The sequence below is a fragment of the Pempheris klunzingeri genome, chromosome 5, assembly GCF_042242105.1.
Source record: "Pempheris klunzingeri isolate RE-2024b chromosome 5, fPemKlu1.hap1, whole genome shotgun sequence".
Lineage (NCBI taxonomy): Eukaryota > Metazoa > Chordata > Actinopteri > Acropomatiformes > Pempheridae > Pempheris > Pempheris klunzingeri.
This window is the reverse complement of record NC_092016.1, coordinates 14524340-14551732: the sequence shown is the minus strand read 5'-3', so window position 1 is coordinate 14551732 and position 27393 is coordinate 14524340. Positions and strand designations below refer to the sequence as shown.

The window sequence follows — 27393 nt, the reverse complement described above, 5'->3', positions numbered from 1 at the left end:
CTCATCCGCACTCACGGATATTTCGCATCTCCTCTGTCCTCCATCCGTCAGTCCAGCTTCTTTTTTCCCCCTCCTTCTCCTTCTCTTCCCTCCACTTGTCTTGGGTATGATGAGCTCCAGCCTGCTGGAAAACCCGGTGCAGGCGATTCTGTACCTGCGGGAGCTCACCACCATCGTGCAGAACCAGCAGAGCCTCATCCAGACCCAGCGCTCCCGGATAGAGGAACTGGACCGGCGGGTGGACGAGCTCATCGGCGAGAACAGGCACTTGCGGGACGTCAGGGTACAACAGCAGCATCCTTACCATCACCACCATCACCATCATCTCCCCGACCCCAGCTGCCTTCACCACCACCACCACCCTCAGGACCCCCAGCTCAAGACTAGTGTGGGCTCTCTGCCAGACCATGGGGCTGCACCAGCACAGGTCGAGGCGGCTCCGGGGGTCCAGCCGTCGCCTCCCCAACCTATGGACCCTGGGGACATGCAGCTGGTCCCGGCCGACCCGTCCACGGTTTCCCCGGTTGAAAGTGACCCAGAAAACGGCGGAAGTTGCCACAGCTGCCGCTCTCTGGTTCCGATGACCCCCACAACCCTTTGTCGATCTCTGACACTGGCAAGGAAATCCGAGTGAGTAAAGGTTATATGATTGTTTGCATGTGTGTGTAGGGAACAGTATCTGAAAGGCTTTTCAAGACGTTCCTGTGGTATTTACACATGTTTAAACCTCACAGGATATTGCATTTTCTGCAGTATCGACCTACAGACTAAATGCATGCCCCACCTTCCTTATAGGAGTCTGATTTTAATTGTATTTGCAGAGCAACTGTATAATTAGGAGCGTGCACGTGCGCGCGCGCGTGCCCCGCAGATTGAGAGGCGTTTAATTAATGAAGAAGGCGCCTGCAAATTTCCAATTTTCGGCTGTGTGTGTGTGTGTGTGTCGGGACTGTGCCAGAAGAGGAAGAGGTGGATTATTTAAATGAGAAACTGGATCACGATCACTGGATCATTACATAACAAACAGCTGTAGGCCTGTGTGTGTGTATGTGTGTGTGTGTGTGTGTGTGTGTGTATGTGTATGTGTGTGTGCTGGACACATGCTGAGCACAGCGGTCAATGTCAGCTTTAGACAAGAGCAGCCTCACGTGCGATGATGAGACACCGCGAGTCGCTGTCCGCGGTGTTGCTGGTTTCTCCATTAATTACTGCACGGGATGTGGGAACTCTCCCGGGACCTCTGGGCCTCTGATGTTGCTGTGTTAGATGAAACACAAGTGCACACAGCCATACAGATAGACACACACACACACACACACCATCATCACCAGCTTGGCACCAGAGCCTCATAGTACATCAGCACATCACCTACAGTAATGAGAGAAAACCCATCTTTCTCTCTTTTTTTCTCGTCCTGTGTGTGTGTGTGTGTGCGTGCTGTTCCTAAATTGTATCCCAGCAGGAGTCCTGATTGGTCTCTCTGGGACTCCACCCCCACTGAGGGGAGCAGCACAGAACAGATGAGGAGTTGAGAGGAGTGCAGAAGGGGATGCGTGTATATTAAAAAAAGGAACTATTGATATTGATTCACCTGCCTAACCTCACCATTCATGTGTGTTTGCATGTGTGTTTGCGTGTGTGTGTGTGTGTGTGTGTGTACACTGCCTGTTGCTCTCTTCTACAGCCTGGGACCTGCACTGTCCCCTTTAAAGAGCGTGCCCTGCAGTAATTATTTGTTATTGAAGTGTAACATTGTTGGTTCTTAGTTTTAAATGAGTTTTACTGGTGAGGTAGAAATGACTTTGTATTAATTGTTATTATAAAAGCTGGGGGCAAAAAGCAACACTGCCACCCACCAGTTGATGAGGCAGCAGAGTGGGCTCATGGTCTCACTGTTCATGTGTGTGTGTGTGTGTGTGTGTGTGTGTGTGTGTGTGTATGTGTGTGTGGTGGTGGTGGGGTTCAGGCTCTGACTTGCATTTGATGCAGGATCCACCTTCCTGTCAGTGCCTGCTGCATCCTGACTACAGCTGACTGGAGATCACATCTGCCCTCTGCTCTTCCTGTTATCAGTCACTTGTGTGTGTGTGTGTGTGTGTGTGTGTGTGTGTCAGCATGTTTTTGTGTTAAATATCTTATGTGGATGTGGGCAAATGTGTGTGTGTGTGTGTGTGTGTGACACACGTTACATCTTACTGTATGCATTCATCTGGATGTTTATCTAACTCTGCATAGAGACCAGTTTTCTTTTCCCTACAGATAAATGGCACATGGCCTGCATAGGGTTGGCTGTGAGTGTGTTTGTGCACTTTGCATTGTTGTCAGCGTTGCCAGTGCACGTGGATGGGCCTATGGGGGAAGAGACAGGATCCTCTCCTCCACTCACTCTGCCTCTCTCTCCAGCTGAGCCAACTATCTGCCCCACTTAGCCCATGGAGCGAACGGTAATCAGCCATTCTCAGGAGAGAGAAAGGCAGAGAGATAGAGAGAGGAAAAAGAGAGAGATGCACGCTCAGTCGTTGTCTTTGATGGATCCTTTGGAGGTGTCTAGAGAAAGGAGCTGGAGGCTGACACTGGAGTGGACCAGTGTAAGGGAGGGAGGATGACAGAGAGGGGGAAAAAAATGGAGGAGGCGGAGGGGAGGGGGTGTCAGTGCACAGAGAGTGAGACAGGTACAGGGAGAGACCAAAACAGAGAGGAGAAAGATGAAAAAACAGGGTGCAACTGGAGTTAATCTATCTTACTGGCAGACAAATAGATAGGTTGGACAACAGAGGGACAGCCTGTGGCATCATGTCGTGCAGTGGAAGGTGCACACAATGTACTGGCAATGTTTAGAGTCCAAATGGAGCCGGTCTGGTTGCATGTCAACCCTCCTCTTTTCTTACTCTCTCCACTGGATACTGGCTGGTGAAAAGCATTGCGTTTAAAGCACTCTTACAAAACAGGACAGAGGAGAGCGATGGTGGGAGGAGGGGGGGACGGGACACAGAGAGACAGGGAACACGGGCCGACAGCAGGAGGCATGTACTGTTAAAATATTCACCTGCTCTCTTTGTAAGAGTTGTTGGAGGCGGAAGGCCGCTATGTGTGTGTCTTGTACAGACAGATGGACAGACCTGCTGAGTGTGTGTGTGTGTGTGTGTGTGTGACCAAAGCAGCCAGGCCTTACCCTTGCGGAGAACTGTTTTATATTAACCTGGCAAAATAATTCAGTTCGTATACTAATGGTGAACAGGAATTGGCTTAGAAAGTTTAGTGTTTACAGCCTGATCTCCCTTGCCTCCTCTGTTTACCAGGAGTGCAATAGATAATTCTTAGTTTGACCTTGTGACCCACAAAACATATGACACATAGAAAGTGAATGGCACATTTGTGTTTATGGGTGTTCAATGTGTAGAATATTATAGAGAGGAGATGAGATTAGAAGACAGGCATTAACTTTGAAGGAACATGGATTATCTTAATGTGCAGATAAAGAACTAAAAGGTACAATTTAAACCATAATTGAGTAATAAAATGTGGGATTATATTAACCTGCAGATAACCTACAACACAAGTGTTAATTAAAAACACTTGTATTGTTTAGTCTGTCGGTGTGGTCTAAAAAATTCAATATGCACGTTTAATAAAGATTAGTAGGACACAGGAGAGTCTGACGGATGATCTTGATTAAAGTAATTGATTACAGTCGGTGTATTCAATTTGGTTCTCTGGTCCTTGTGTGTGAGACATGAGGGAGGGCAGCACAACAAAGAAAATTAGTGTTCTGAAAAATTACTATCGAGATGCAACATAATTGTTTTAGAGTCTTTTGAAACCCCTGGGAGCTGTTAAAAGAATGACGTGAATTACTGCAAAACATTTCTCAAGAAAAATGTAAATGAATCCAGGTATGCTAATAAACAAATGTCCATTAAGGCAGCGTGGGTACTGAGCTCCAAGTGGGCCCTCAAAGTTCCAACACCAGGGTTAAGGACCACTGCAGAGGTGCTGTACAAGTTATTCATGTATGTACAGTATGTTTGCATGTGTGTCTGTACGTGGGGTGTGAGTGGTGGAGACGGTGTAACGACAGATGGAGGAATATTATTCATAGAAACCAACTGCGATGATCAGAGGTATTAAAAAAAAACCCATCATTGTTCCTTTACGTCTGTGGAAGTTGCTGTAAAAAGGTAGCTTTTTATAGCCCGGACTGTCACACCGAGTCTTTCACTGACTCCTGACTGCCTGTCACTGTGGGTCTGTGTCACAAGCAATATGCTGAGCCCAGGTCAGAAGACTTACTGTAGCGTAGCCAAGAGATTCACTGTCAGCTGAATGCTTTCAGCTCATTGTGAAAGGATCTAATGTGACCTACAGTGCCACCCACACCTCCTGAACAGTCTTTTAATTTTATGCCCATACTTTCATGCTAATTTACATCTCTCTCTGTGGTGAAAGGTGTCCAGAAAGTCAAAGGGTCGATCCATGCAACAGCTTAAACATGACATGTCTTGTTTCTTTTTTTGTTCTTTTTTGTCTAAATTGCTCCAGATAAGAGCAGCAGTGAAGTGCTTAAAATATGAATGTAAATGTAAAATGTATGAGAGAGAAATGAGAGATGGAGAACTTAAGAAGAGACAGAGCAGGAAACAGAGCTTGAGTAACCATCTGTCCAGATTGGGTTTGGGAATTCTGCTAAATCACCACAGATCTGCTGAATTTAGAGGAGGCATAAACAAGCACATCCACACACACATACGTATAAATACTAAATACTCACACTCAATCTAAGCGTTCTCAGCCTTTAATTGACCTACATAGGGTATTTACCCTGGGATCAGTGCCAAATTGTAAACAGAAGCCATGGAAATAATCCAGAAGAGTCTAATGAGAGGCTCTCCAGGATCTTTTGGGATGTTGGACTAAGAATGAACATAAGGGGGATATGGCAACAAGGCAAACAACCAGCAGCAGCCAATAATAACTGAATGACATGCTGTCTTTCCAATTCTGTCTGCCTCTCTTCTTTTCTCCCCCCTTGCTTACCTCTCCTCCCCTCGTCTGCCGTTCTGCAGGAGCGAGACGGTGCTGCATCAGTTTTGCTGCCCCGCCCCAGAACATCCAGAAGCGGACACCACTGGCTCATCCGGGTAAGACACTCGCACACACCAATCAAAGACACTTAATCACATGCTTCTCTGCAGTTTTTGCTCCTTCAGTGCGCCCTTTCAACCACTAAATTCTCTGCCTGTGTATGTACTTACTATCATACATGTGTGTCATCTCACTCCACAGTCATCTCCACAGCCAGGCCTTTAACCATGCTTATTAGTGTGTGCACAGTACTGCATGTGTGAATTGGTGTATTTATGGACGTGTGGAGCCTGGAGTTACAGCGAGAGTGTTAAATGCTCCGTAACAAACCTATAGCTCTTACAGCCTCAAGGGTAACTCACATATCAAGAGACACAGAGGGGGTGGGGGTAGGGCGGGTTATGAACTGATATTGGCACTATAAAAGTGTCAGTGGACACCCAGTAATGATGCTATGAATGGCTACGGCTACCATAGTAACCAGAGAATATAACTTTGAGGATTTACTTTTGCCACTTTAGCCGTCTGTTTGTGCGGGGGCAGCTTCTCTGTTTGTTGTATGAGTTTGCTCATGTTTTCCTCAGCGTGTGTGGGGGCGTGTGAATGCATGACGTTTCACTTGGGGATGTTTGAATGAGTAGAGCTCTGTTGTAAAACTTTGAAAAGCTGATTTTGTCATGTTTCTCAATGATTACTGTTTTGCCCTCCCTCCCACAGAATTGCTCCCAGCTTTTAATCCTCTGTACTCTATTTCCAAATCCAGTCTTTCCCAGCCATGTCTACTTTTTCTGTCTCTTCATCTGCTGTAGCATCTTCCCCCTTGTGTTGTTTATTTTTGTATGTGTCTCTGCTCATTATTTATCTGTCTGTTGGAAGGAAGATCTTGTCCTTTCTAATCATTTCTCCACAACAATTTCTAACTCATCCCTCAAGTCTCTATCTCTCATTCTGTTTTAGTTAATATCACCATCTGTCTGTCTGGAATCCCTCTCTTTTCTCTGATCTGATGACTTATCATTCGCACCCACATAGTCCAGATTGGATGAGCTAATGACACAGCAGCAGTGGACAGCCACCTGAAATGATGAAATGTAGTGGATCCCTGTAAGACTTTAGCTCATTACTGTCATCAGATGAAGCTGTGTGTGGCTGGTGTCTGCAAACTTGCATCACCTCCACACGCTAACTTACCTAATCCATCAGAGCACACAAGCCTCTCAAGAGATGTCATGAGATCGGCCTCTAGACTAACCTGCCGTGCCTTTTCTCTACTCAGCCATTGTGTGTATATGTGTGTTTCACCCCCGGCTGTACAGTACTGCAAGTCTCTAAGGGACCTTGAGAGGTTTGATTTGACAGATGCTCATTTCTCTTCCTCCATGACGTCAAACTAGCAGGCGGAGAAGGAGTGTGTGCGTGGAGTGTTTATTGCCACTACGCGTGAGAGCATGTGTGGGGGTGAGATAGAGAGCAAGGGAGAGAGAGAGAGAGAGTGTATGGCGCCCATATCATTAGGGAGGCTTTTGCTGTCCAGATGCATTAATAGCTCAACTCTTGCTTTTAAATCCTCTAATGTATTCTAATGTACTGTAATGTATTCTGATGCAGCGCAGGGGCTCAGCAGTGTTTTAATAGAGTTTGTGATATAGACAGCCTCCAGCATGCACACACCAACACAGTCTCTCTGCATTCCTGGTTCCACTCTCTCACATTTTTCGATCTATTTTGTCTAACAAAGATATGACCGAGCTTCTCTGCCCCTATCTGTGACTTTTAGCTGGGGATGCAGAATATTTGCTTTCACAGCAATCAAAGAAAACAAAGGGGAAATTTTAGTGATGCACTCATTATTTAACCATGAGCAGGCTTTTTATTCTCCCCAGTCCTGTTAGCATTAGTCTCCTTCGTGTAAAAATTATTAGAGTAGGCATTATCTGTGTGGAAGAAAGATTGCACAAGCACACAACATCGTGCACACATACACACACACACACTGATAATTGCACACCATTATAAAACCTCTTAGGCTGTGATCATACCTCATCATGCCTCATACATCAGTCTGGCCGTGTAAGAGGTGCTGAATGTCAGTGTTTCATGTCTTTTAGTGGTGTTGAGGTGTCAGAGATGTTGGCCACTACGCTTTCTCTAAACTGTACCAAACAAAGCTTTCCACAGCCAAACTTTGGTAAAAAGGACACTTTCTGCTGTGTCATGGCAGTAATTTGCTAGATAAGATTTACATGGCTTTCACAGAATTTCGATAATGCTGAATGTGAAATAACATTGTTCCATCTGTGGACTGGACCTGGGATTAGATGAGTCAGATTTGGTGTCTGACTCGTTCTTCTTCTATACTGTAATCTAGGCTGCAGAGCAAAAACATGTAGAAAATAGAAATAGTTTCTATGGAGTAGATTCAGACTTATCATCTCAACTGTCACTGAAATGTTCATCCAACTGATGTCATCGCCATGGAAACATGTTGGTTTTCAGAGCGTCATGCACAATAAATAGCACTCAAAACATGTGGTAGCACATTGTTCCTCAGTGTGTTGGATGACCAGCAAGAATGCAAATGCATATATGAATGACCATCCTTTCAACTCGATAGCTGAATCAGACACCACTATATATGCACTACATATATATAATTTCTACAATTCTAATGTCCTAATTGGAAATATCACAGTATCAAACAGTGTTATCTAGCAATGTTCTGATTGGTCCAGTCTGAGAGCAGATTGAAATCATGCAGATCACAACCACCTAAATAATGAATGTGTGTGAGAAAGTTTTAGGCAGGTGTGGAGAAATGCTGTAAAGTAAGAACGCTTCCAAAAATATAAAATGGAATCATTTATTTTTATCGATTTACAAAATGCAAAGTTAGCGAACAGAAGAAAAATCTAATCAATATTTGGAGTGACCACCCTTTACCTTCAAAACAGCATCAATTCTTCTTGGGCAAATATTACTTGGGCAAGTAAGCTGTTCCAAACATTTTGGAGAACAAACCACAGATCTTCTGTGGATGTCGGCTGCCTCAGATCCTTCTGTCTCTCCATGTGATCCCAGACAGACTGGATGATGTTGAGATCAGGGCTCTGTGGGGGCCTCACCATCACTTTCAGGACTCCTAGTTCTCTTTTTATGCTGAAGATAGTTCCTAATGACATTGGCTGCAGAATAAATTTGGGGCCAATCAAACGCCTCCCTGATGGATAAGTATCTTAGCACCATTAATTCTGACCAAATCTTCAACTCCATTTGCAGAAACGCAGCTCCAAACTTGCAAGGAACCTCCACCATGCTTCACTGTTGCCTGCAGACAATTATTGTCCATTCATTATTGTTCCACTCTCCAGTGAACAAACTGCCTTCTGCTACAGCCAAATATTTCAAATTTTGACTTGTCAGTCCAGAGTACCTCCTGCCATTTTTGTGCACCCCAGTTCCTATGTTTTTGTGCATAGTTCAGTCGCTTGGCCATGTTTCCACATCAGAGCTTTGGCTTTTTGGCTGCAATTCTTCCATGAAGACCACTTCTGGCCAGACTTCCCTGGACAGTGGATGGGTGTACTTCTGTCCCACTGGTTTCTGCTACTTCTGAGCTAATGGCACTGCCGGACATCTTCTGATTTCATAGGGAAGGAAGCATAATGTGTCTTTCATCTGCTGCACTAAGTTTCCTTGGCCGATCACTGTGTTTATGGTCCTCGATGTTGCCCGTTTCTTAGTGCTTCCTCAAAAGAGCTTGAACAGCACATCTTCAAACACCAGTCTGCTCTGAAATCTTTTCTGGGAGAGACTTTGCTGTGCTCAATCCTGCCGTGATGACCTGTGACATGAAACTGTCTTCCACAGCCTCACCTTGGTAGCAGAGGTTGGCTGTTCCTCACCCAGTTTTAATCCTCCTACAGCTGTTTCTGTTTCAGTTAATGACTGTGTTTCAATCTACATATGAAAGTGATGATCATTAGCACCTGTTTGGTATAATTGGTTAATCATACACCTGACTATGATCCTACAAAATCCCTGACTTTGTGCAAGTGTACCTGGAAGAACTGATGCTGTTTTGAAGGCAAAGGATGGTCACACCAAATAATGTATGTATGTATGTATGTATGCATACATGCATGCATACAAAATACAAAGTGCATCCATCAATCCATCCATCCATTACCTATACCGCTTATCCATTAGGGTTGCGGGGGAGCTGGAGCTAATCCCAACTGACTTTGGGGCGAGAGGCGGGGTACACCCTGCACTGGTTGCATTCAGACTTTTCTCTAATCTTTGCTTCTTTTTGTGACATGCAATATAGTTTAGTTTTACCACCCTCAGGCCTATAAAGAAATTAAAAATGACTAGTCTAAGAATCTGAGAAGTTGCCAATAAAAAAAGAGGTAACGCCTGCACACTTCCTCCATGCCACAAAAATGTTTTTATTACTGACAACGTTTCGATCCTACTTGGATCTCTACTGATAGCCTTGCAACTGCGCGATGTGCATATAATTACTCTGCTTCAACAATCTGATGAGAGAAAAACTCTCTTTGACTGAACTGCTCAAAACAACCGTTGGACGAGGGGTCACAAGGAGATATAGGAGAAATTTGGGTAGCTGATCAATGATTTAGGCTTTTTATTCAAAATGCTAAATATTCAGTGTTTTTGCTGCTTTTGCTTTTGCTTTTGCTGTGTATCATGTCTTTTGACTTTGAATGTCTTTGAGTCATGGACTGTAGGTTGGTCAGAACAAGTTATTTGAACATGACCACTTGATGGATTAATTGGTAATAAAATTTTTTTATGCTTGCCGCCCCGCTATAGAGTAAACTTAATATGTAGGACATTGTAAATGGCTGAATGATTTTGGACACGGCACAAGTTAACATGTGACCAGCATGAAAAAGGTGTTTTCATGCTGGTCACATGTCCAGAGTTTCAGTCCTGCAACCTGCAGTAGAGCCACAAATTTGAACAAATAGGACCAGACACATAAACGTGGTCATCCTCGCCCCGAGCCACCACAGCCACACATTAATCTCCACCTGCTGTGTCCCCCATGAAACACTCAAGCTCAGCATAGTTGATGACCTGCCACGGTGAGTTTTGAAGGTCAGCAGGGAGGACTGATAGCTTTCTGTTCTTATATCTGTGGCAGTGGACAGATGCTGAGCCTGGAGGATGGGACGTCCTCTGGTGGTGGGCAGGAAGTGGAGGGTACCAAGAGAGAGGGACCCAGCGAGTATGAGATCACCTTGGAGAATAAAAACAAACAGGTATGTCTTGTCTCCAATGCATGTGCCTGTAAGCAGCCGGTGGGACAAAAGTGACTGCTGACTCCTCTACCTGTTTTAGTATGAGGAGGTGTGTGAAGGATGATCATTTGACAATGTTTCTTGCATGACAAAAAAGATTCCCATTCAGATCTATTTCTGTCTGTGATGACATGAAAAAGAACACCAGCGATTTCACTGCCACAGCGACAGGAACACGAAAGATGCTAGGTTGTCATGGTAACAGCTAATAACTGCTTCTGGCGGCTGGAGATGTCTTTATTTCTCATACCAAACTGCTGAAGGGTCTGCTGTTGCTACCGCTATTGCCGCTGCATTGCGAGTGTGTGTGTGTGTGTACATGCTCTTTTTGTGGGTGTGCTTGTGTGAGCAGACACCCACCCACACACATGTGCCGCTGTCCTCCTTTTTCTCCCTTTCTGTCTCTTCCTCCCTTGCATCCCACTCCCCCTCCTCCATCTCTCTCTTGCTGAAAATATATGAGGGTAAAATTCTGGAGGAAGCTGAGATTTCGGGCTGAGCTGCTCTGCCAACAAACGGAACAGAAATAGGCTTGTGCGGGTGTTTACTTTTCTTTTCAGTTTCTCAACAGCACCTTTGTCACAGCCCATCCATCCTCCTTTCCATGGCCCTTCAGACAGCATTAGCAGTTGAATGACGATAGATGATGTTTACTTTGGCTCTAATAGCACAAACCCTCACTGGTTTTAAAAGAATGGACAGAAGACAAGGAGAAGCTTGTGAGTGTGAATTTTTGGTGACTCAGGCAATGCTCAAATTTTTTTGATTTGTTGCAGACATGGGCACAAAATGACAACATGATGTTTGTCTGCTGGAGGATGAATAATCTTTTTTTTAATTTTTTATTTTTTCAATATTTTATTTTTTAAATGTTTTTCAGTGGCTGCTGTGTGCTTTGCAATATCACTGTTGCAGTAGATTCATTGAGTTTCAGAACCTTGTGAACATGTTTGATATTTAAACTCACTCCCTCTCACTCTCTTCTTCTTCTCTTCCCCCAGATAGAAGAGTTGGAGCAGAAGTATGGAGGCCATCTCATAGCGAGACGGGCAGCCCGTCGTATCCAGACGGCCTTCCGCCAGTACCAGCTTAGCAAAAACTTCCAGAAGATCCGTAACTCTTTGTCGGAGAGCAAGTTGCCCCGCCGGATCTCCCTGCGACACCCCAGCCCTTCAGGACGAAACCGCAATGTAGCCCAGAGACACAGTTACTCTCTGCATCCAGGAGGAGGACAGATACCCTTACGGTCCAAAACTCCTCCTCCGCCCCCATGCCGCTCCACCTCTCTGCCCCCTTCTCCTGCATCTGCCCCAACAGCTGCTCCCTCCCCCTCCCTGGGGCCAGCCCCACCTCAAACCCCTGGACAAACACTCACACAGCTGGAGGACTGTTTCTCTGAACAAGTGAGTGTTTTATGTCATGTTAAAGCTCCCATAAGCTCACTTTAAGTAGGGATGCAAAATGGCTCAGAAAAAGAGCAAGGTGTCATTAACCTAGTGTAGTTTTTAGCCACACGAGCAGCATGATTCTAGGAATGGCAATGTTGGCCAGTTGGCCCAGTTTGGTGTAGACTGAAATATCTCAACAACTTCCAAGTGAAAAAAAGAAACACCTGGTCAAATGTTTAAATTAGTCCAAACCTACCCTCACCTAAGCAAAGAGCTAATACTCAGTGGCTTGACCCCACCTTACATCTACATTTCATCTGCTTAGACAACACTATATTGGCTGCCCTCACTGGCATGAAAGGTAGTTTCATTTGAGTGCCATGCTCAGTAGCCAACCACCATCACTGTTTATCTAGTTTACTTGTCTTACAAATAGCAACTTGTTAGCAGCTTCTGTGATATCCCACATGAATCATGTCTTTTTACCTGATTAAATCATTAGTTTTTAAGCGTTTTTTCATTATATTTGCAGCTTCATTCCTTGGCCCAGTCAATTGATGATGCCCTTCGTGGTTGGAGCTTGTCAGAGGGCGGAGAGGGGAAAGGGCTACTGATGGACCCCGGGGCCCTTCGTGCAGCTGCTGAGAGCGCTTGTTTGCCCCGCAGTGCTAGCTCACTGCTCATGGCCTTCAGGGATGTCACTGTTCACATCGACAGCAATAGCTCCTACACCATCTCCTCCGCCACCACCACAACCACCACCTCTCTGGGCAATGCAGGCGGGGGAGAGTCGGGCAGCAGGAAGACTTCTGTGAGCGGGATGGCTGGGGGAGGAGACGGCCTGTCAACAGAGGAGCCAGAGTTTCCGGCACCTCCACCCAGTGAGGAGCTGGAAATGGCTGATGCAGGATCCAGGAGGGGTTCAGCTGTGCCGGGTCCAGGAGGAGGAATGGAGGCGGAGAGCGGCTCAGACAGACAGGGGTCTACCTCCACTTCTACCTCGACTTCCACCTCTATCTCCACCTCAGCCCAGTCTAACCAGCAGCCTGCTCAGATTTACACCCAGTACCAGCAGTACCACTACACTCATCCCCAGCAGATCCCCGGAGGGCCAAGCCCTGAGGCTCTGCAGGCCCTGGTCGTCTCTCTGCCCAGGGATCGCTGCCAGGATCCAGCTTCTTGTCGCTCACCAACACTGTCCACAGACACACACCGCAAACGCCTCTACCGTATAGGACTCAACCTCTTCAATGTGTGAGTGGGCCGGCAACACACACATGCACTCCGACGCATCCAGACAATTGCAAAACATTTCTGCACCCTCTGGCTCAGGGTTCAAAGTACACTTATTACTGTTTGTGTCTAACAAATCTCCAACAGCCCTGCAAAACTGCCCTAAGCAGCTGCTCATTAGTGTTTGTAATTGTTGGGAGGAGCTGGCTGTTCAGTGCCATCTTGTGATGTTGTGATATAAATGAAAAAAAGAGATAGAGAGAGGGTGCGGGGGATGAAGAGAGGCAGGGAGTGAGAGATAGAAATGAGGGGAAAAGCCGCTGAAGAAGAAGGCAGTCAAGGAGGTCATGAACAATGTGAAAGCCTCTCAGTTTCTATAAATAGAGTCCACGGTTGGCCTGCACTTATTAGTTAATACAAATTAAAGTAAATTAACTCATATGCATCAGTGACAGTGGGTCTGATCCAGGAGTCCAGAGTTAACAGCTTTTGCGCATGAATGCATTCTTCCTTTCCCTCATTCTCTTTGTGCTTTCTTATACACACACACACACACACATATGCACTCACACACACACACACACACGCACACAGGCACATAAGGCACCCGTTCTCTTATATTCAGTGTTATGCATTTTTTCTCACTCAGGCCCACACACCTATCTGCTTGAGTGCACCAAAACACAACACATGCTGTTTAACTCTTAACACTATGGCTTTCTGTGGGCAGGAACCCCGAGAGAGGCATCCACTTCCTGATCACACGTGGTTTCGTCCCGGACACGGCCATTGGAGTGGCTCACTTCCTGCTGCAGAGGAAGGGCCTGAGCAGACAGATGATTGGAGAGTTTTTGGGAAACAGCAAGCTGCAGTTCAACAGAGATGTCCTTGAGTGAGTTCTCAGTACTTAAATATGACGACATTTGCACACCACACACAGACTTATACAATACATGTGGTTGGGATTTTATTTCTTAATCAACTCAAAGAACTGTAATTCTTATTCTTATTCTTATTGGAGTCCTTATTGAATCTGTTAAGGTTTCACAAAAAATGTCAAGGTCTACTCACTAACTTTTTTAATGGTGTAAAATTATCACGTTGGAGACATTTTCTCCTTCTGCATGACACTTGTTTTGTTTTTTAGTGAAACCTTAAGTTCTTCATGAGGACCCCTCTAATAGACCATTTGACTACTTACTTACCTTGGACCACCTATGATGGAAGAGTTCTGCAGAGCATCCGCAATAAATTCCATTTATTTACATCTTATTTACATTTATATCCACACACTTAATTTATTGTTGGACCTTTTAAATGGCTTATTAATATTTATAATTGTAGATGTGATTAAATATTACAGGCTTGCTGGATTTAACATAACAATGTCACATCAAGGTCCATTTAATAGCTGTCGTGGAGGTTTCCGCCACATCACATGGTCCTCATCAACAGATTGAGTTTACTTGATTGCCACTGAACTGCAGATGTTCAAACTTTCAATTATTTTTAGGTACTGTTGGACTTCTCATCCATGCTGGCCTTAAAGTTAACAATCAAATTTCCTGCGTGATGTTGGAAACAGCGATTGAGGAAACAATCCCACATTAAGGTCCATTTAGTAGCAGTTCTGGAGCTTTTAATTGTATCTGAGTCCATTAAAAATGAGCTCTGAACCACAGCTCCCTGCTTGTTTAGTATGTTGCTCTTTACCACTAAAAAAAGAGAGGCGATAAAAGATTAAATAGAGATTTGTTAGACTCTGACTTTAATGAATGCAGGTATTTTAAAATATCTAAAATAGAACCGGCTATTGGAACCTAATCTGACATATACACAATAACACACACACACACACACACACACACACACACAAACGCACTTGACGTGCAGCACTTGCATGCATAAATGCAACACATCCATGGAACACGCATTTACTTAATGCTCTCACACTCACCCATTTTGCATCCAACCAGTGTAGACACAGATCCAGGATAGAGAGGCTTTTTGCTGAGGTTGTTGCAGAGACTGTAGAAATAGGTCACTGCACTGAACACACACACACACACACACACACACACACACACAAGCACACACCCTCACTTTCTTTCACTTAGACACACACACAGACACAAATACGTGCATGCGCATAAATGTACACGCACAATCTCGAGCATGCACTCCTTCTATTGCTACAGCCTGTCCTCAGCCTTTCATGTACCTCTCTCTTTGCCCCCTCGCTCTTTGCATATCATCATTTCACCCTCTCACCCCCCCCCCCCCCCCCCCCTTTCCCTCCCTCTTATCTTCCACTGTTTCCAGACCCTGTCTTCTCCATTGATGTTTGCACAAAGTGTGTGTGTGTGCATGTATGTGCATGTGCAAACATGTTGTCTCTATGTGCATCTTCCAGGTCAGTGGTTCTGTAATGGAAGTATGACTGTAAGAGGAAGATTTGCCATCAGCACTTGGGTACTCATAGCTTGTTGCACACGCACAAACCCACACTTGCACACGCTCGCTCACTCACTTTCTCAGTACAGTGATACACCACAACTAAACCCAATTTCCTCTCTCTCTTGCTTTCCTTTTTTTTTCTCTCTCTGTCTGTCCCTACATAGTTGTGTTGTGGATGAGATGGATTTCTCAGGCATGGAGCTCGACGAGGCCCTGAGAAAGTTCCAGGCACATGTTCGTGTTCAGGGAGAGGCGCAGAAAGTGGAGAGACTCATCGAAGCCTTTAGGTGAGACTGTCAACTCGCTCACAACCAGGCCTCACTGACTAACAGGCTCTGGCTTCACTTTTTAATACAATTCAACACAACAACAGTCCATCACATGACTGAGCAGAGCTGGTAAGGCGCCTCTGAGCTTTCTGAGCTTTATAACATGAATAGACCTTTTGCCTGTAGCCACCTATGCAAAACAAAAAAAACCTGACATGTAACCAAGCTTACATATTTTGCAATAAAACAGGAGCAAAAAAAGACTTTTCTGATCTCATCCTGCAGCCTTAGGGTAGAAGACGTATCCAGAATGGCATACTAATAGTACTATGGGTTCTGCTAGCTCACAGCAGCAGGCTCTGATGAAACCAAAGCCTTGTATCATTAACAAATTACACTGATTGCCTGTAACCTTTGACTAAACTCAGCCACGTTTGATTGTCAGCCAATCATAACGGAGATCTGAGCTGCAGGCAATCAGTGTGCGTTCCATCGGGACAAAAATAGATGCTGTATTTCATAACTTTCTGTCCAGGACGGCACACAATTACGCAACACATCTGTAGGTTGTTCGTATGACAGTTGAATGTCCATTTCCACTGAAAATCACATATTAATATGTAAAAATGCATGTTTGGAACTTATTATGAGGATTTAGCCTGGGCTGGTTTTCTGCTTGTCTTGTCAGTGCTGACTCCTGCCCTCCAGTCTCTAACATTTATGAGCATATCTGCTGTAGAAAACTCATTTAAATACCAAGAAGACATTCAGAGTTCACACTCCATTTGTGCCTTTGAGAGGACTGGCTAGCTTTGCCTCTAACAAACTCCTGGACAGAAACAGGTTTTCAAGATGTTTTTTTTTTTTACCTTCTGACTGAGATTGCTTTGAGGCAAAAGAGACAGAAGTGACCAAACAAATAGAAGCTGCAATTGGTTCCTTATCCGCTGGCTGGAACTGTCCTTGAAATGTCCTGGTAATATCCAAAGATTGCTCTCAGGGCGGAAAATGCAATAAAAATGGCCATCATTGTTTTCTATTTCAGAGTAATTGGTTGCATTGCCATGTACATTTAATCTCCCTCTGCCGATCTGCTGCTCTTTCCCTGAGGATTACCAACAATGTCACCAACAGGACATGAGTTGAGCCACTGCCCCTTTGAAGATGTCCTTTTGAATTACACAAAGTTCCTAGTATAATTCAAAGTTAGGGGAGTGTAAACACCATAGAAAATTGTCTTGTCTTGTCTGCCAACATCTTTCTGCATTCACTATGCATGATCCTTGTTTGCCTGAGCTGCTGACTTTGACGTGATCTTTCTGTGGTCTTTAAGCTGAAAACTTTCAGGCTTGTGTTATCCAATTTTTATTTATTTATTGCCAAAATATCTCATGAAAAAACAAAACCAACAATATGTTAGGCCATTTTTCAGCACTTCCCATCTGTGGCACTCAGCTCCAAGCCCACTGGCTACTACTCAAGAGTTAAACCTTTAACAAGTCTACAGCTCTACAGACATGCCAGTGGCTCTGTGAGTGTTCATAGGGCACAATGGCCCTTTGGGCTAAATGCTGACATCAGTATGCCAATGTTCTAATAATATACAGTGTAAACATAGTGATGTTTAGCAGGTATAATATTTACAATGTTCCCTGTCCGAATTAGCACAAAATGCAAACAACAAAGGATGTTATTAGTTTTGCTGGTATTTAATCATCAAAACATTGGACAAAAGTGACCTAATGAAAGTCAGAGGAAATTCAGAGGATGATTAAAGTTATTTCAACTCTTCCTAAGGGGGGCATGAATGAAACCATCTTTCATGGCAGTCTGCCCAATAGTTGTTGAGACATTTCAGTCTGGACCATAGTGGTGGATTGACCTTCAGTCTAACTTTGCCATGTCTAGAACCACCAGTGAGCATAACTGATAATAACAAGGAACTAATATATAGTTTAATTTTTTTTAAATATCCTAAAACAGCTGGACACTATACCTGTTAGAAAGGTCAATTCATTGATGGTTTTAGTCTTTTTATTTGGTTTATAAACTGTATAAAAATATAGGCCAGTCTGATCCATTACGGAAAGTGTGTTCTTACTCTGAGAGAAAAGTGGTGAGGGATGAGAGGAGAAGGAGCAGTCATGACACTTCCCCTTTCTGCTTCTGATTTGAGGGCCAATCAGAACACCCACTGCGGTCATCAGTTAATCACATCACACTCAATCATACGCGCTGTGCCCCTGGGTGCAGATTACAAATTCATCAGTGATCTGAGACCACACTGTCTGAAGCTGGAGCTGTGAGTATAGGTCAGAAACGAGCGGGCTTTATCGGGACAGCCAGACATCCGATGCCATGCCTGTATTACGTAACAGTTGTTATGTCATCTGTTTGAAGCGTGTTGTACTCTTGTCGTGAGTAGTTCTTTTATACGAAGTGGTATTTGTGCCAGCTGGCATGCAACTTTCATATGCAGATATGAAGATAAGGGATCGGGAGCCAGTGTTTAAATAAACTGGTTATGTAAGATGGAGATCTGCGCTTGAAAATGTCTGAATGAAGCACAAACACACACACACACACAACCACGGCTTTATTTATTTACCGTGAGCTCACTCAGTGAATAAACATGTACCTATACTGTATGTACTGACGCATCCATGCACGTGTCCATTAACATATAGACTCTCACACATACGGTAGATATTGCCTTGCATTCATTCTTTGATTGATTTTGCCCCAGAATTACATCAAGCTGGCAAACCAGGAGTCTCTTTTGTGCCTCTGTGTGTGCATGTGCATATTATATCTGTAGCTGCAGTGGGGTTTGTGCCGACCAGGATCTGTTCTTCTTCAAACAAAGCACTGAACTGGGCTGTTGTCGATTGATACCCTGTGAGTTCTCTGGACTTAGATCTTGTGTGGGGTCTAGGAAAAGGCTTTCTGGTTGTGCAGGTCTCAGATGTGGCCTCTCGCTTGCATATATTCTGACAAGTACACAGTGCTCTGGAGCAGAGCAGCCCTCTCCATGTCTGCATCCTGCCTGGCTGCAGAGATAAAAGCCTCCCACCACTGAAATGGCCCACTGTGTAAGTGTAAGTGACAGTAAAAAAGATAGGGAGGGAGCTGTGAGGGGAGGAGGGGTGGTAGTGAGAGTTTGTGAAGCCCGTGGGCAGCGATGGAACAAAGCAAGTCCAAATGCAGCGTCTCTGGTTCCAAAGCAGAATGGGCAGCATTTTGGATCGACAAATGTCTCCTTTGTCCTGTCTGTCTTATTTACAGTGGAGTGACTGAGTAGTAGTTACATTCAGGCAGTTCTGAGACAATCAATCAGATTTTAAAATAGTGCAGCTTGTATGTGAGATAAATCAGTGTGAATGCCTCCATCTCACAGCAGGAATAATAATAATGATAATAATAATCTCTCCTAATGATGCTCTCTCTGATTTTGTTATTGTGCTTAACTGCAGCGCCAGGATTTCCTCTCAGCTCACTGCTGAAATTTTGAAACATAACACATTTGGGTTGAGAGGAAATCTTGGGTTTTGCAGGGGGTGATAGGGTAACATAACCAAGTCATTAAGTTTTGGTACATTGGTTCTGGGAGCCTGAAGAGGTGTCAAGAGGTGTTTCTTATGTTTAGTCTTTCCTCCATGATTATAAATGGGGTGGACAAAACATTACACCAGTTTTACAGCGGCACAAACTACATCCTCCAAAATGACCACAAACTCGAATCAGCACACCTCTAAAGCTATTTAACAAAAATAATATTAAATCCTTCATGAATGTGGGATTTATTGTATTCGACTGCACTAGTTTCAGCTTGGTGTACTTGATAATACCTTATTTATATTATCTACTTACTTGCTGGTGTGTTTTTATTTGATATTATTTGATAAACTGGTAGCTAAGTGTGATTTCACGTCAGCCCAGATTTAAAACCCCCCAGTTGGTGGTCTGCAGTTAATAATAATAATAATAATAATAATAATAATATATGATAATAATATATTATAATAATAATGATATATATCATAATAAAAGCAAAACAGAAAGAGGATACCCAGGGACCTATATAACAGCAGAAAGCCAAACAGTGAGGGCAAACAAAAGCAAGGTTATGATAAAGTTAAAACAAGAAAGAAAGAAAAAAAAACAATAGAAAGAAGGCAGGAGGGAAAAGACACAGGTGGTAAATGAGATAAGACAATAAAAAACATTAAAGAATGCAAATATGAATAAATGCAAATAAAGGGATAAAAGCGTAATAAGAAAGGCCCCAAAAATTAAAAGATTTTTAGAAAATGAATGAATAAAAAGTCTCTGTGAGCCTTATCTCTTCAGGCAGGCCGTTTTAAAGCTGAGGGGTCCTGATGGCAGAAGCATGATCACCTTTAGATTTAAACCTCAACAGCCTGCAGGGCCCCACCTGAGGATCTAAGGCTGCAAACTGGCTCACACGGGGTCAACATTTCTGGGTTTGGACGATTGGACAGTATGATTTCTGATTATGCATTAAATGCATTAAATCTATGAATATGCAATTAAAAACTATTAACTATACTTTGTTTGGTATTTAACCCAAAACTTGTGGTAAGCTGACAAGTATGATGTGTTTGTACAATAATACTCTTCAGGACAAGAAACCAGATTTGATACTTTTTTTTGATGATGTGACAGAGAAATGTTTCACCAAACTTATGATATACTGTGTATCTCCGCAGCCAGAGATACTGTATGTGCAATCCTGATGTGGTGCAGCAGTTTCACAACCCAGACACCATCTTCATCCTGGCCTTCGCTGTGGTTCTCCTCAACACTGACATGTACTCGCCCAACATCAAGCCCCAGCGGAAAATGGGCCTCGATGACTTCATACGCAACCTAAGAGGTTAGTGTGTGCAAATATAGCACAGTATGTATGAGAGAGTGTGTGTTACTATAGTGGCTGCATGTGCGCATCATCTCAGGGTGTGTTAACTTGTCCTTAGACAGAGATGGTATATTGAGTTGCAGACATGGTTCAACATTTGTGGCAAGTGACTTTGTGAGTGAACAGTTTGAGTGCTAGTTATATATAGATACCACATGTATACACACATGCGCATTTCAAACCTTTCACTGCGGATCACGATGAGGAAATCAGTTGGAGCGATATGCCAGACAGAATGATAAGACTGACGAGAAAAGTGAGCAGAGGGCAGGAGAAGTCAAAGTTTTACAACAAGCACTCTCTTATCAGTATTTTGAGTGACAGCCTCTTGAAGTGAAGCAAATTACTGAAAGAGGCAGCGGCTCCTTGCCTCCGCTCACTACCATCAAGAAAACCATCAGCTGTGCAGGAGGAGATCTCTGATATCCTTGACTCAGAGCTCTGCCCCAGAGACCGTGGCGTCGACCCGTTTAATTGTGTCTCACTTAGTGTTAGATTTAACGATATGAGCTCAGGTGTTCGGAAGCATCTCATCATCTGGCCGCATTTGTACCTTCAGTTAACAGAAAAGTAGAATAAATTTCAATATCTTTTTATAAGATATTGCACAACTCAGGTTTAATTTGTGAGCTGAAAACACTTCTCCTTAAGCTGCACAGTGTTGACAGGCTGTGGTGAAGGAGTCTGTGTGGCGCTTCATAGTGGTAATGAAGTAACTACCAGAACACAATGACGGCACACATACTGAGATAATAGCACATTTTCTGATTCCTAACGGCAGACCCCACAATGAAATAAAACTAATGTGGCTGTAATGTCTCTGACATATCAGCTCCTCACACAGTCAACCTCAAATTCAATTATTAGTAAGTATCCATCTCGTGAAATGACTTTCTGTCATTTCTGTAAATAATAAATAAAAATCTTGATTTGAATATTTTTTTGTATTGATTTGACAATGGAAGCTATTGACTTATCTTCTATTGAAATATTACACATCAGCAATCAAAATAAACGTGCTACATGAGACCAATTTGGTATGTTTTTTAAATTATAATTTTTACTAATATGGGCAAGTCAGCATGAAGGTATTGTCACAAACATCAACGAGGAAGTTTCTGGGTGGTTTGCTAACCGTCATCCTGCTGCCAACACTACCAACTTTAAACCGACTCGCTGAGCCATTGTTAGGTTTATTAGGTAGCAAGCCACAGCAGATAAAATCATCTGGACAGACAAACAGCTCCCAAGTCAACGCCAAAGACCCAGCAGTTCATATTCATTTGTGCTGTGTGGGGGACATGAGTCTGAGATCTCAAAGTCAAACACCATTTATGCAGTCTATTGGAGTCCTACTGTACTGACAAGAGGAGATCCTGGGCTTGTGATGTAACACACATAGGGACTTGGCCACAGAAGCACATCTTCTGTATTTTCAAAATGGCAGGAAAAAATGGGGCAACGACGTAGTCGAGAGATCAAATTTATTAAGATGTATTGTCTCTGCTCTTCATAAGGATGTTGGCTTTTCATTTATGAGAGTTTATGCATTATAACTATATTCTATAAATATTTTAATAGTGTATGTTAATTTTAAACCTTTCAAATTTACACATGACCCATTGTCCTTTGTAGGCGACAGTGGGACTTGCTTTGTCTCATTTGTAATCATTTTCATACTTCAGGAAAGTGTGGCAAAATTTTGTTTAAAAAATCCCTGAGTATTTTAAGTGAGCCAGCCAGTACAGCAGGTTTGAAGTTTTATTTTATATTTGTTTCAAATAATAATCAAATGAGAAAGAATAAAAATTGACCTGATGTCCACCACAAGGGCCAAAAATACACTGTTGCCCATAAAGTTGGAATAATTGTTCAATACCCTCAATTTTGTTAAAGCCTGAATACACAGTTTGCAAAGGTTAATTGTGGTTTAAGTTTCACTGTGATATATTTGGAAGAGTTTGATCAATAAAATTGAGAAGATATACACTTTATTTATCAAGAATAAATCACATTGTCACAATCATTTCATGAGAAGAGGTAAAAAACATTTTATTCCAGCTTTATGGGCAACAGTGTATATATGAATAAATCTAAATCTAAATTAAACATACATTTTATGTAAATAAAAATATGTAAATAAAATAAATTTAAAAAAGAAAAGAAAAAGATGTTTCTTACAGAATTAAACCTTTTTTTTTTTTTTACACTGACTTTTGATACACTGACTCATCTTTCAGCCAGAAAAATCAATGGTTGTTTCCTACCTTGATAGTTGCCACTGATACATGCTATGCACCATTGTTCCCTCAGGTGTGGATGATGGAGCAGACATCCCCAGAGAGATGGTCGCAGGCATTTATGAAAGGATCCAACAAAGGGAGCTCCGTTCCAATGAGGATCACGTCACCTATGTGAGTCGTGTGGAGCAGTCCATCCTGGGCCTGAAAACTGTGAGTAATACTGGTCTGCAAGCCCCTTTATCTTTTTTTCTCATTTCACTGAGCTGTCTGTACTTGTTAGTGCTGCCTCCTTTCTCTTGTGTCATGTATTATTTCGCTGCAGTCTGTCCTCTGTACTATCTGTCATCTCCATCTCTTTAACCTCGCATCCGTAGATCCTTGCTGTGCCCCACAGACGTCTGGTGTGCTGCTGTCGTCTGTTTGAGGTGCCTGACGCCAACAAGCCTCATAAACAGAAACTGTCTCAGCTCCAGAGAGAGGTCTTCCTCTTCAATGACCTGCTGCTGGTAAGGAACCTTTATTCAGCACAATACTGTTTAATATAAAAAAATCCCTTTCATTGCCAGTCCAAAGTACAATAAATGCAGCCAGATATAATCAGATATATGTTAATTCTGCCATGTTATGTGCTATTTATTTACTGTAGATCCTGAAGCTGTGTCCCAAGAAGAAAAGTTCGGCCTCATACACCTTCTGTAAAGCTATGGGTCTCCTGGGAATGCAGTTTCACCTCTTCAGCAATGAATGTAATTTGATATTTTACTCAGCAGCAGTTTCTTCTCTTCAGTTCCTCTTCAGTTCAGTTCCACCTTGGTGCTGGAAAAATGTTGAACTAACCGTCAACGCCATCAACAGCGTTGTTGTTGTCTGTGAAGTCGAGGTGATGATCCTAACCTTGAATGACTTGCCATGGGGTCACTAATGAAACCAAAGCTGCTGTGGAGCTGTTGTCTATGGGAAATTCTAATGTGGCTGAACCTGGACCGGGTTTTAGTCAAAAGAATGAAGTTTGTATGAGGTATCTTTACGTACAGATTTGAAGGCTGCATGGCTGCAAGGCTCCCTGTCCAGTTTTATGCAGGAAGTCGCCAGGTCGAAGTGACTCTGTAAGACTGTGCTCAGGCACAGGAATTATATTGGCTGACATGTTCACAATGATCAATGCTAACATGGTGATATTTAGCAGGTGTTGTGTTCACCATGTTTACATTATTAATTGAGCATCTTAGCATTACAACATTTATAATGACTCAACAACAGTTGAGTCTGATGTAGTCATTAGTTGTGCAGGTATTTTATAAAATGTGTCTTAATGATGGCACTGGATGAAAAATAAGGGGATTGCCAAAGTTATTACAATACATGCTGTGGGGAGCGTAAGAAGAGAAAAATAAAACTATTGATCTTCAGTATGTTTGAGCTTTCTAATATTCCTGCAAACCTTTAGTTGCAGTACTAAAGGAGCCATCACTGCCAACAGAAACACATTTGCTCATTAACATCAAAGCATGAGATTTTACGAGTATTCTTAGCAGCAATGTTTTGTGAAGTAGAAACTGAGGTAAAAACAGCAACACTAAAATGTTTTGAAAGATCCTCAAATCCCGCATCCTTTTTTAGAATCAAAAGTTATGGTGAAAGCGACTTCTTTCTCTCTATGACACTTTGTCTGGGTCTCTCATCAGACTATGCCCATGGCATCACCATGCTGAGCCCGTTTACCTCAGAGAAGAAGCAGCTGGTGAGTTTCTGCTCCCCGAGCGGAGAAGAGCTCAGGAAGTTTGCAGAGGAGCTCCGAGAGGCTATCACAGAGGTCAACGAGATGGAGCAGATACATATCCAGTGTAAGCAAAGAAGCACACACACACCTCAACATATGCAAATGCTGACAAACACACACTGTGCTGTATGTTGCTGGTTGCCATCTCTCGTTCCTGTGTCGTAGGGGAATTGGAGAGGCAGCAAGGCATCCAGCCACATGGCATACACACCAATGGCGGGCAAGTGGACACACACACAGGACATGGCTCGCCCTCAGGTGCTGGTTTTGATTGTGCAGCATAAAATGCATAACATAGTATTCATTACTCATAGCAATGCATATATTCCTCAAGGCACTGTAGAAAATAGGACAAGTTCATGGAAGAGAGGTGCAAGTAAAAACTCACTACACTGAAAAAGAAAATTAAAAAAGACATAGATTAAGAAATTGTTCAAGCAAGTAACCTCCCCTGAAACAGCAAAGTGTTGTTCAAGGTTAAATGATTTGTAGGATTAAACAAACATGATACTGAAGTTAATTAAGCTTTAGAGGTGCTGGAAGATTTGGTGGATTGGTGGATTTTGTAACCTTTGGATAGAGACAGGCTAGCTTTCCCCTTTCTTCTTCTAAATCATCTAACTCTCAGTAAGAAAGCACACAAGTGTTTTTCCCAGACTGTCAGCTTTAGATATTTTACTAAACATAGTTCTTCCACTCCGGGCAGAACCATTCTAGCTGTTTTCCCCTGCCACCAGTTTTTATGCTAAGCTAAGCTTACCACGTCTGGCCTATTCCTATAAAGAAATGAGTCTCCTGTATGAAGAACTATTTTTTAGTTTTTAACCTTCTTTATATGAAGCTGAAATCTGTCTGTTGACTTACAAATAGATCTGTTTCTCCCCACAGGCCAACAGGATGCATACGATAAAACCGGCAACAACAACACAGTAGAGGTAAGAGCCAAAACCATACTTGTCTCCCTCAGGTAAGTGCCTGCATCTCCCGCACTGTGGGTGTGGTTGTGTATGTGAGTGTGTGTGTGTGCGTGCAGTTAGACAGGGACTGTGCCTCATCCTGAAAAGAAATTCTGCTTTATGCTTTGCTTTAAAAGAGCACCGCCTAGGGCACATCTCCACTGTGCAGCCAGGGATACAAAGGCCGCTGAGAGGAGTCTGCTGTCGTGGTGCTCCTAACAGTCTCTTTCTATAGCTCGTGAGTGGATCAGCAGCCACTCTCCTCGCTAAACAACATCCCTTTTTTCATCAGCTGTTGCTTGCCAGCCTTACTGTATAAGCCTTTGCAAGCCATCATAAGCCTGGCTGGCTCCTAGAATACCATCTACAAAGCCAGATAAGCTTGATACCGTTAACAGTCTGTTGAGTGTGTGTGTGGGTGGGTGTGTGTGTGTGTCTGTAAAACCAGCCCTTTAACTAAGCATAGTGAGAGAAGCTGTTTTCCCCTTTCCAATTTTCTCTGTTTTATTCCGTTGCCCATTCTCTCCTCTCTCTCCTGCCTCTCAGTCAGTCCTTTAGAGTTGTAAATAAGTGTGTTAGGGAGACACCATGCCCTCGGTGTCAACTCTTTCCTCTCCTGGCACTCCCTTTATCTTTTAGCTTCTCATTCTACCACTCACTGACCATGTTCTCACTCTCTCTCTCTCTCTCTCTCTCTCACACACACACACACACAAAATCCAAAACCTTCCCTCCATGATCTCTGACCAAAATCTCTCCTTACCCTGCAACCCTTTTCTCTTTCCGGGCTGGTGTGTGTGAAAGTGTGATTGAGAGAAAGTGTAAATCATGTAAAAACATTATTGAGAGAAAAAGAGGCCGAGTGTGTGTGTATTGCATGCGCTCGCTCTGCATACTATCTACCTGCATGCCTGCATGCCCATGTGCGTTAAACACCAGAGGGCTGCGTAGAGGCTGCGTTCAGGCTGGTAACTCCTCATGCGTTCTCTGACTGTTCCTAAACTAGGTGTCAATTCACAACAGGCTGCAGACCTATCAACTGAGCCAGCCCAGCATTGAGTCCACATCTCTGGCCCTGGCTGCGCCACCCGCCCTGCTCAGTCCCGTCCAGCCTGGAGAGCTCCGCCCAGAAACACTCATCCAATGCCAGCAGATCGTCAAGGTGATCGTCGTGGACCAGAGCGGGCGAGGGCGGATGGAGGCCTTCCTCAGCCAAGGCCCGGCTACCCATCAGCTCATCCAGTCGGCCATGTCCACACCTGTGCGCGTCAGAGAGGGGGAAGGCCCTCAGCCACCTCTGCCGCCTCCCCCTCCACCTTACAACCACCCCCACCAATTCTGTCCCCCTGACTCACCCATGCCTCTCCACCACACCATGCCTCTCACCCGCAGGCGCAACTCCAGCGGCTCCCGCAGCATCGTCTGAGTTGCCGGCTGTGACCCTCACATTCACACAGGACAACACACACATGCTGGAGCATTAGTCGACTCACTTGGTCAAATGGTAAGATAAAAGCATAGCAAAAAAAAGGAAGGAATATACTGTATGAGTCGAATGAGAGGGACAAAGGAAAAGGAAACCAACGAGAATCTATTCATAGTCTTGACTGAGTGGTGTTGTTTGAACATGGAGTAGTTTTGATGCCATTTCTGAAAGACAACTTTTCTTCTTCCTTTTGTCTCCAACATGTCACCTGGTAGCTGATGGTGTTGTCTGTT

The 27393-nt window shown here is 43.6% G+C and overlaps 1 protein-coding gene across 1 annotated transcript; it reads left to right on the top strand.

Moving 5' to 3' along the window:
• Window positions 1-106: 106 nt before the first annotated feature.
• On the top strand, window positions 107-27100 carry iqsec3b (IQ motif and Sec7 domain ArfGEF 3b). The gene is made up of 15 exons (XM_070831125.1): window positions 107-630; window positions 5064-5138; window positions 10253-10370; window positions 11411-11812; window positions 12330-13051; window positions 13761-13922; window positions 15652-15774; window positions 20487-20653; window positions 23009-23148; window positions 23313-23444; window positions 23585-23684; window positions 24624-24782; window positions 24884-24976; window positions 25607-25653; window positions 26681-27100. Exons 1-15 carry the CDS (start codon window positions 107-109, stop codon window positions 27098-27100), a joined length of 3384 nt encoding a protein of 1127 aa, XP_070687226.1.
• The last annotated feature ends 293 nt before the right edge of the window (window positions 27101-27393 follow it).

Excerpts from the sequence above, each read along its gene's own strand:
- iqsec3b (XM_070831125.1), top strand. The coding sequence starts at position 107 with ATGATGAGCTCCAGCCTGCTGGAAAACCCGGTGCAGGCGATTCTGTAC. Across the intron at positions 631-5,063 it reads ACACTGGCAAGGAAATCCGA|GAGCGAGACGGTGCTGCATC; the intron begins GTGAGTAAAGGT and ends GCCGTTCTGCAG. Across the intron at positions 23,685-24,623 it reads TCACCTCTTCAGCAATGAAT|ACTATGCCCATGGCATCACC; the intron begins GTAATTTGATAT and ends GTCTCTCATCAG.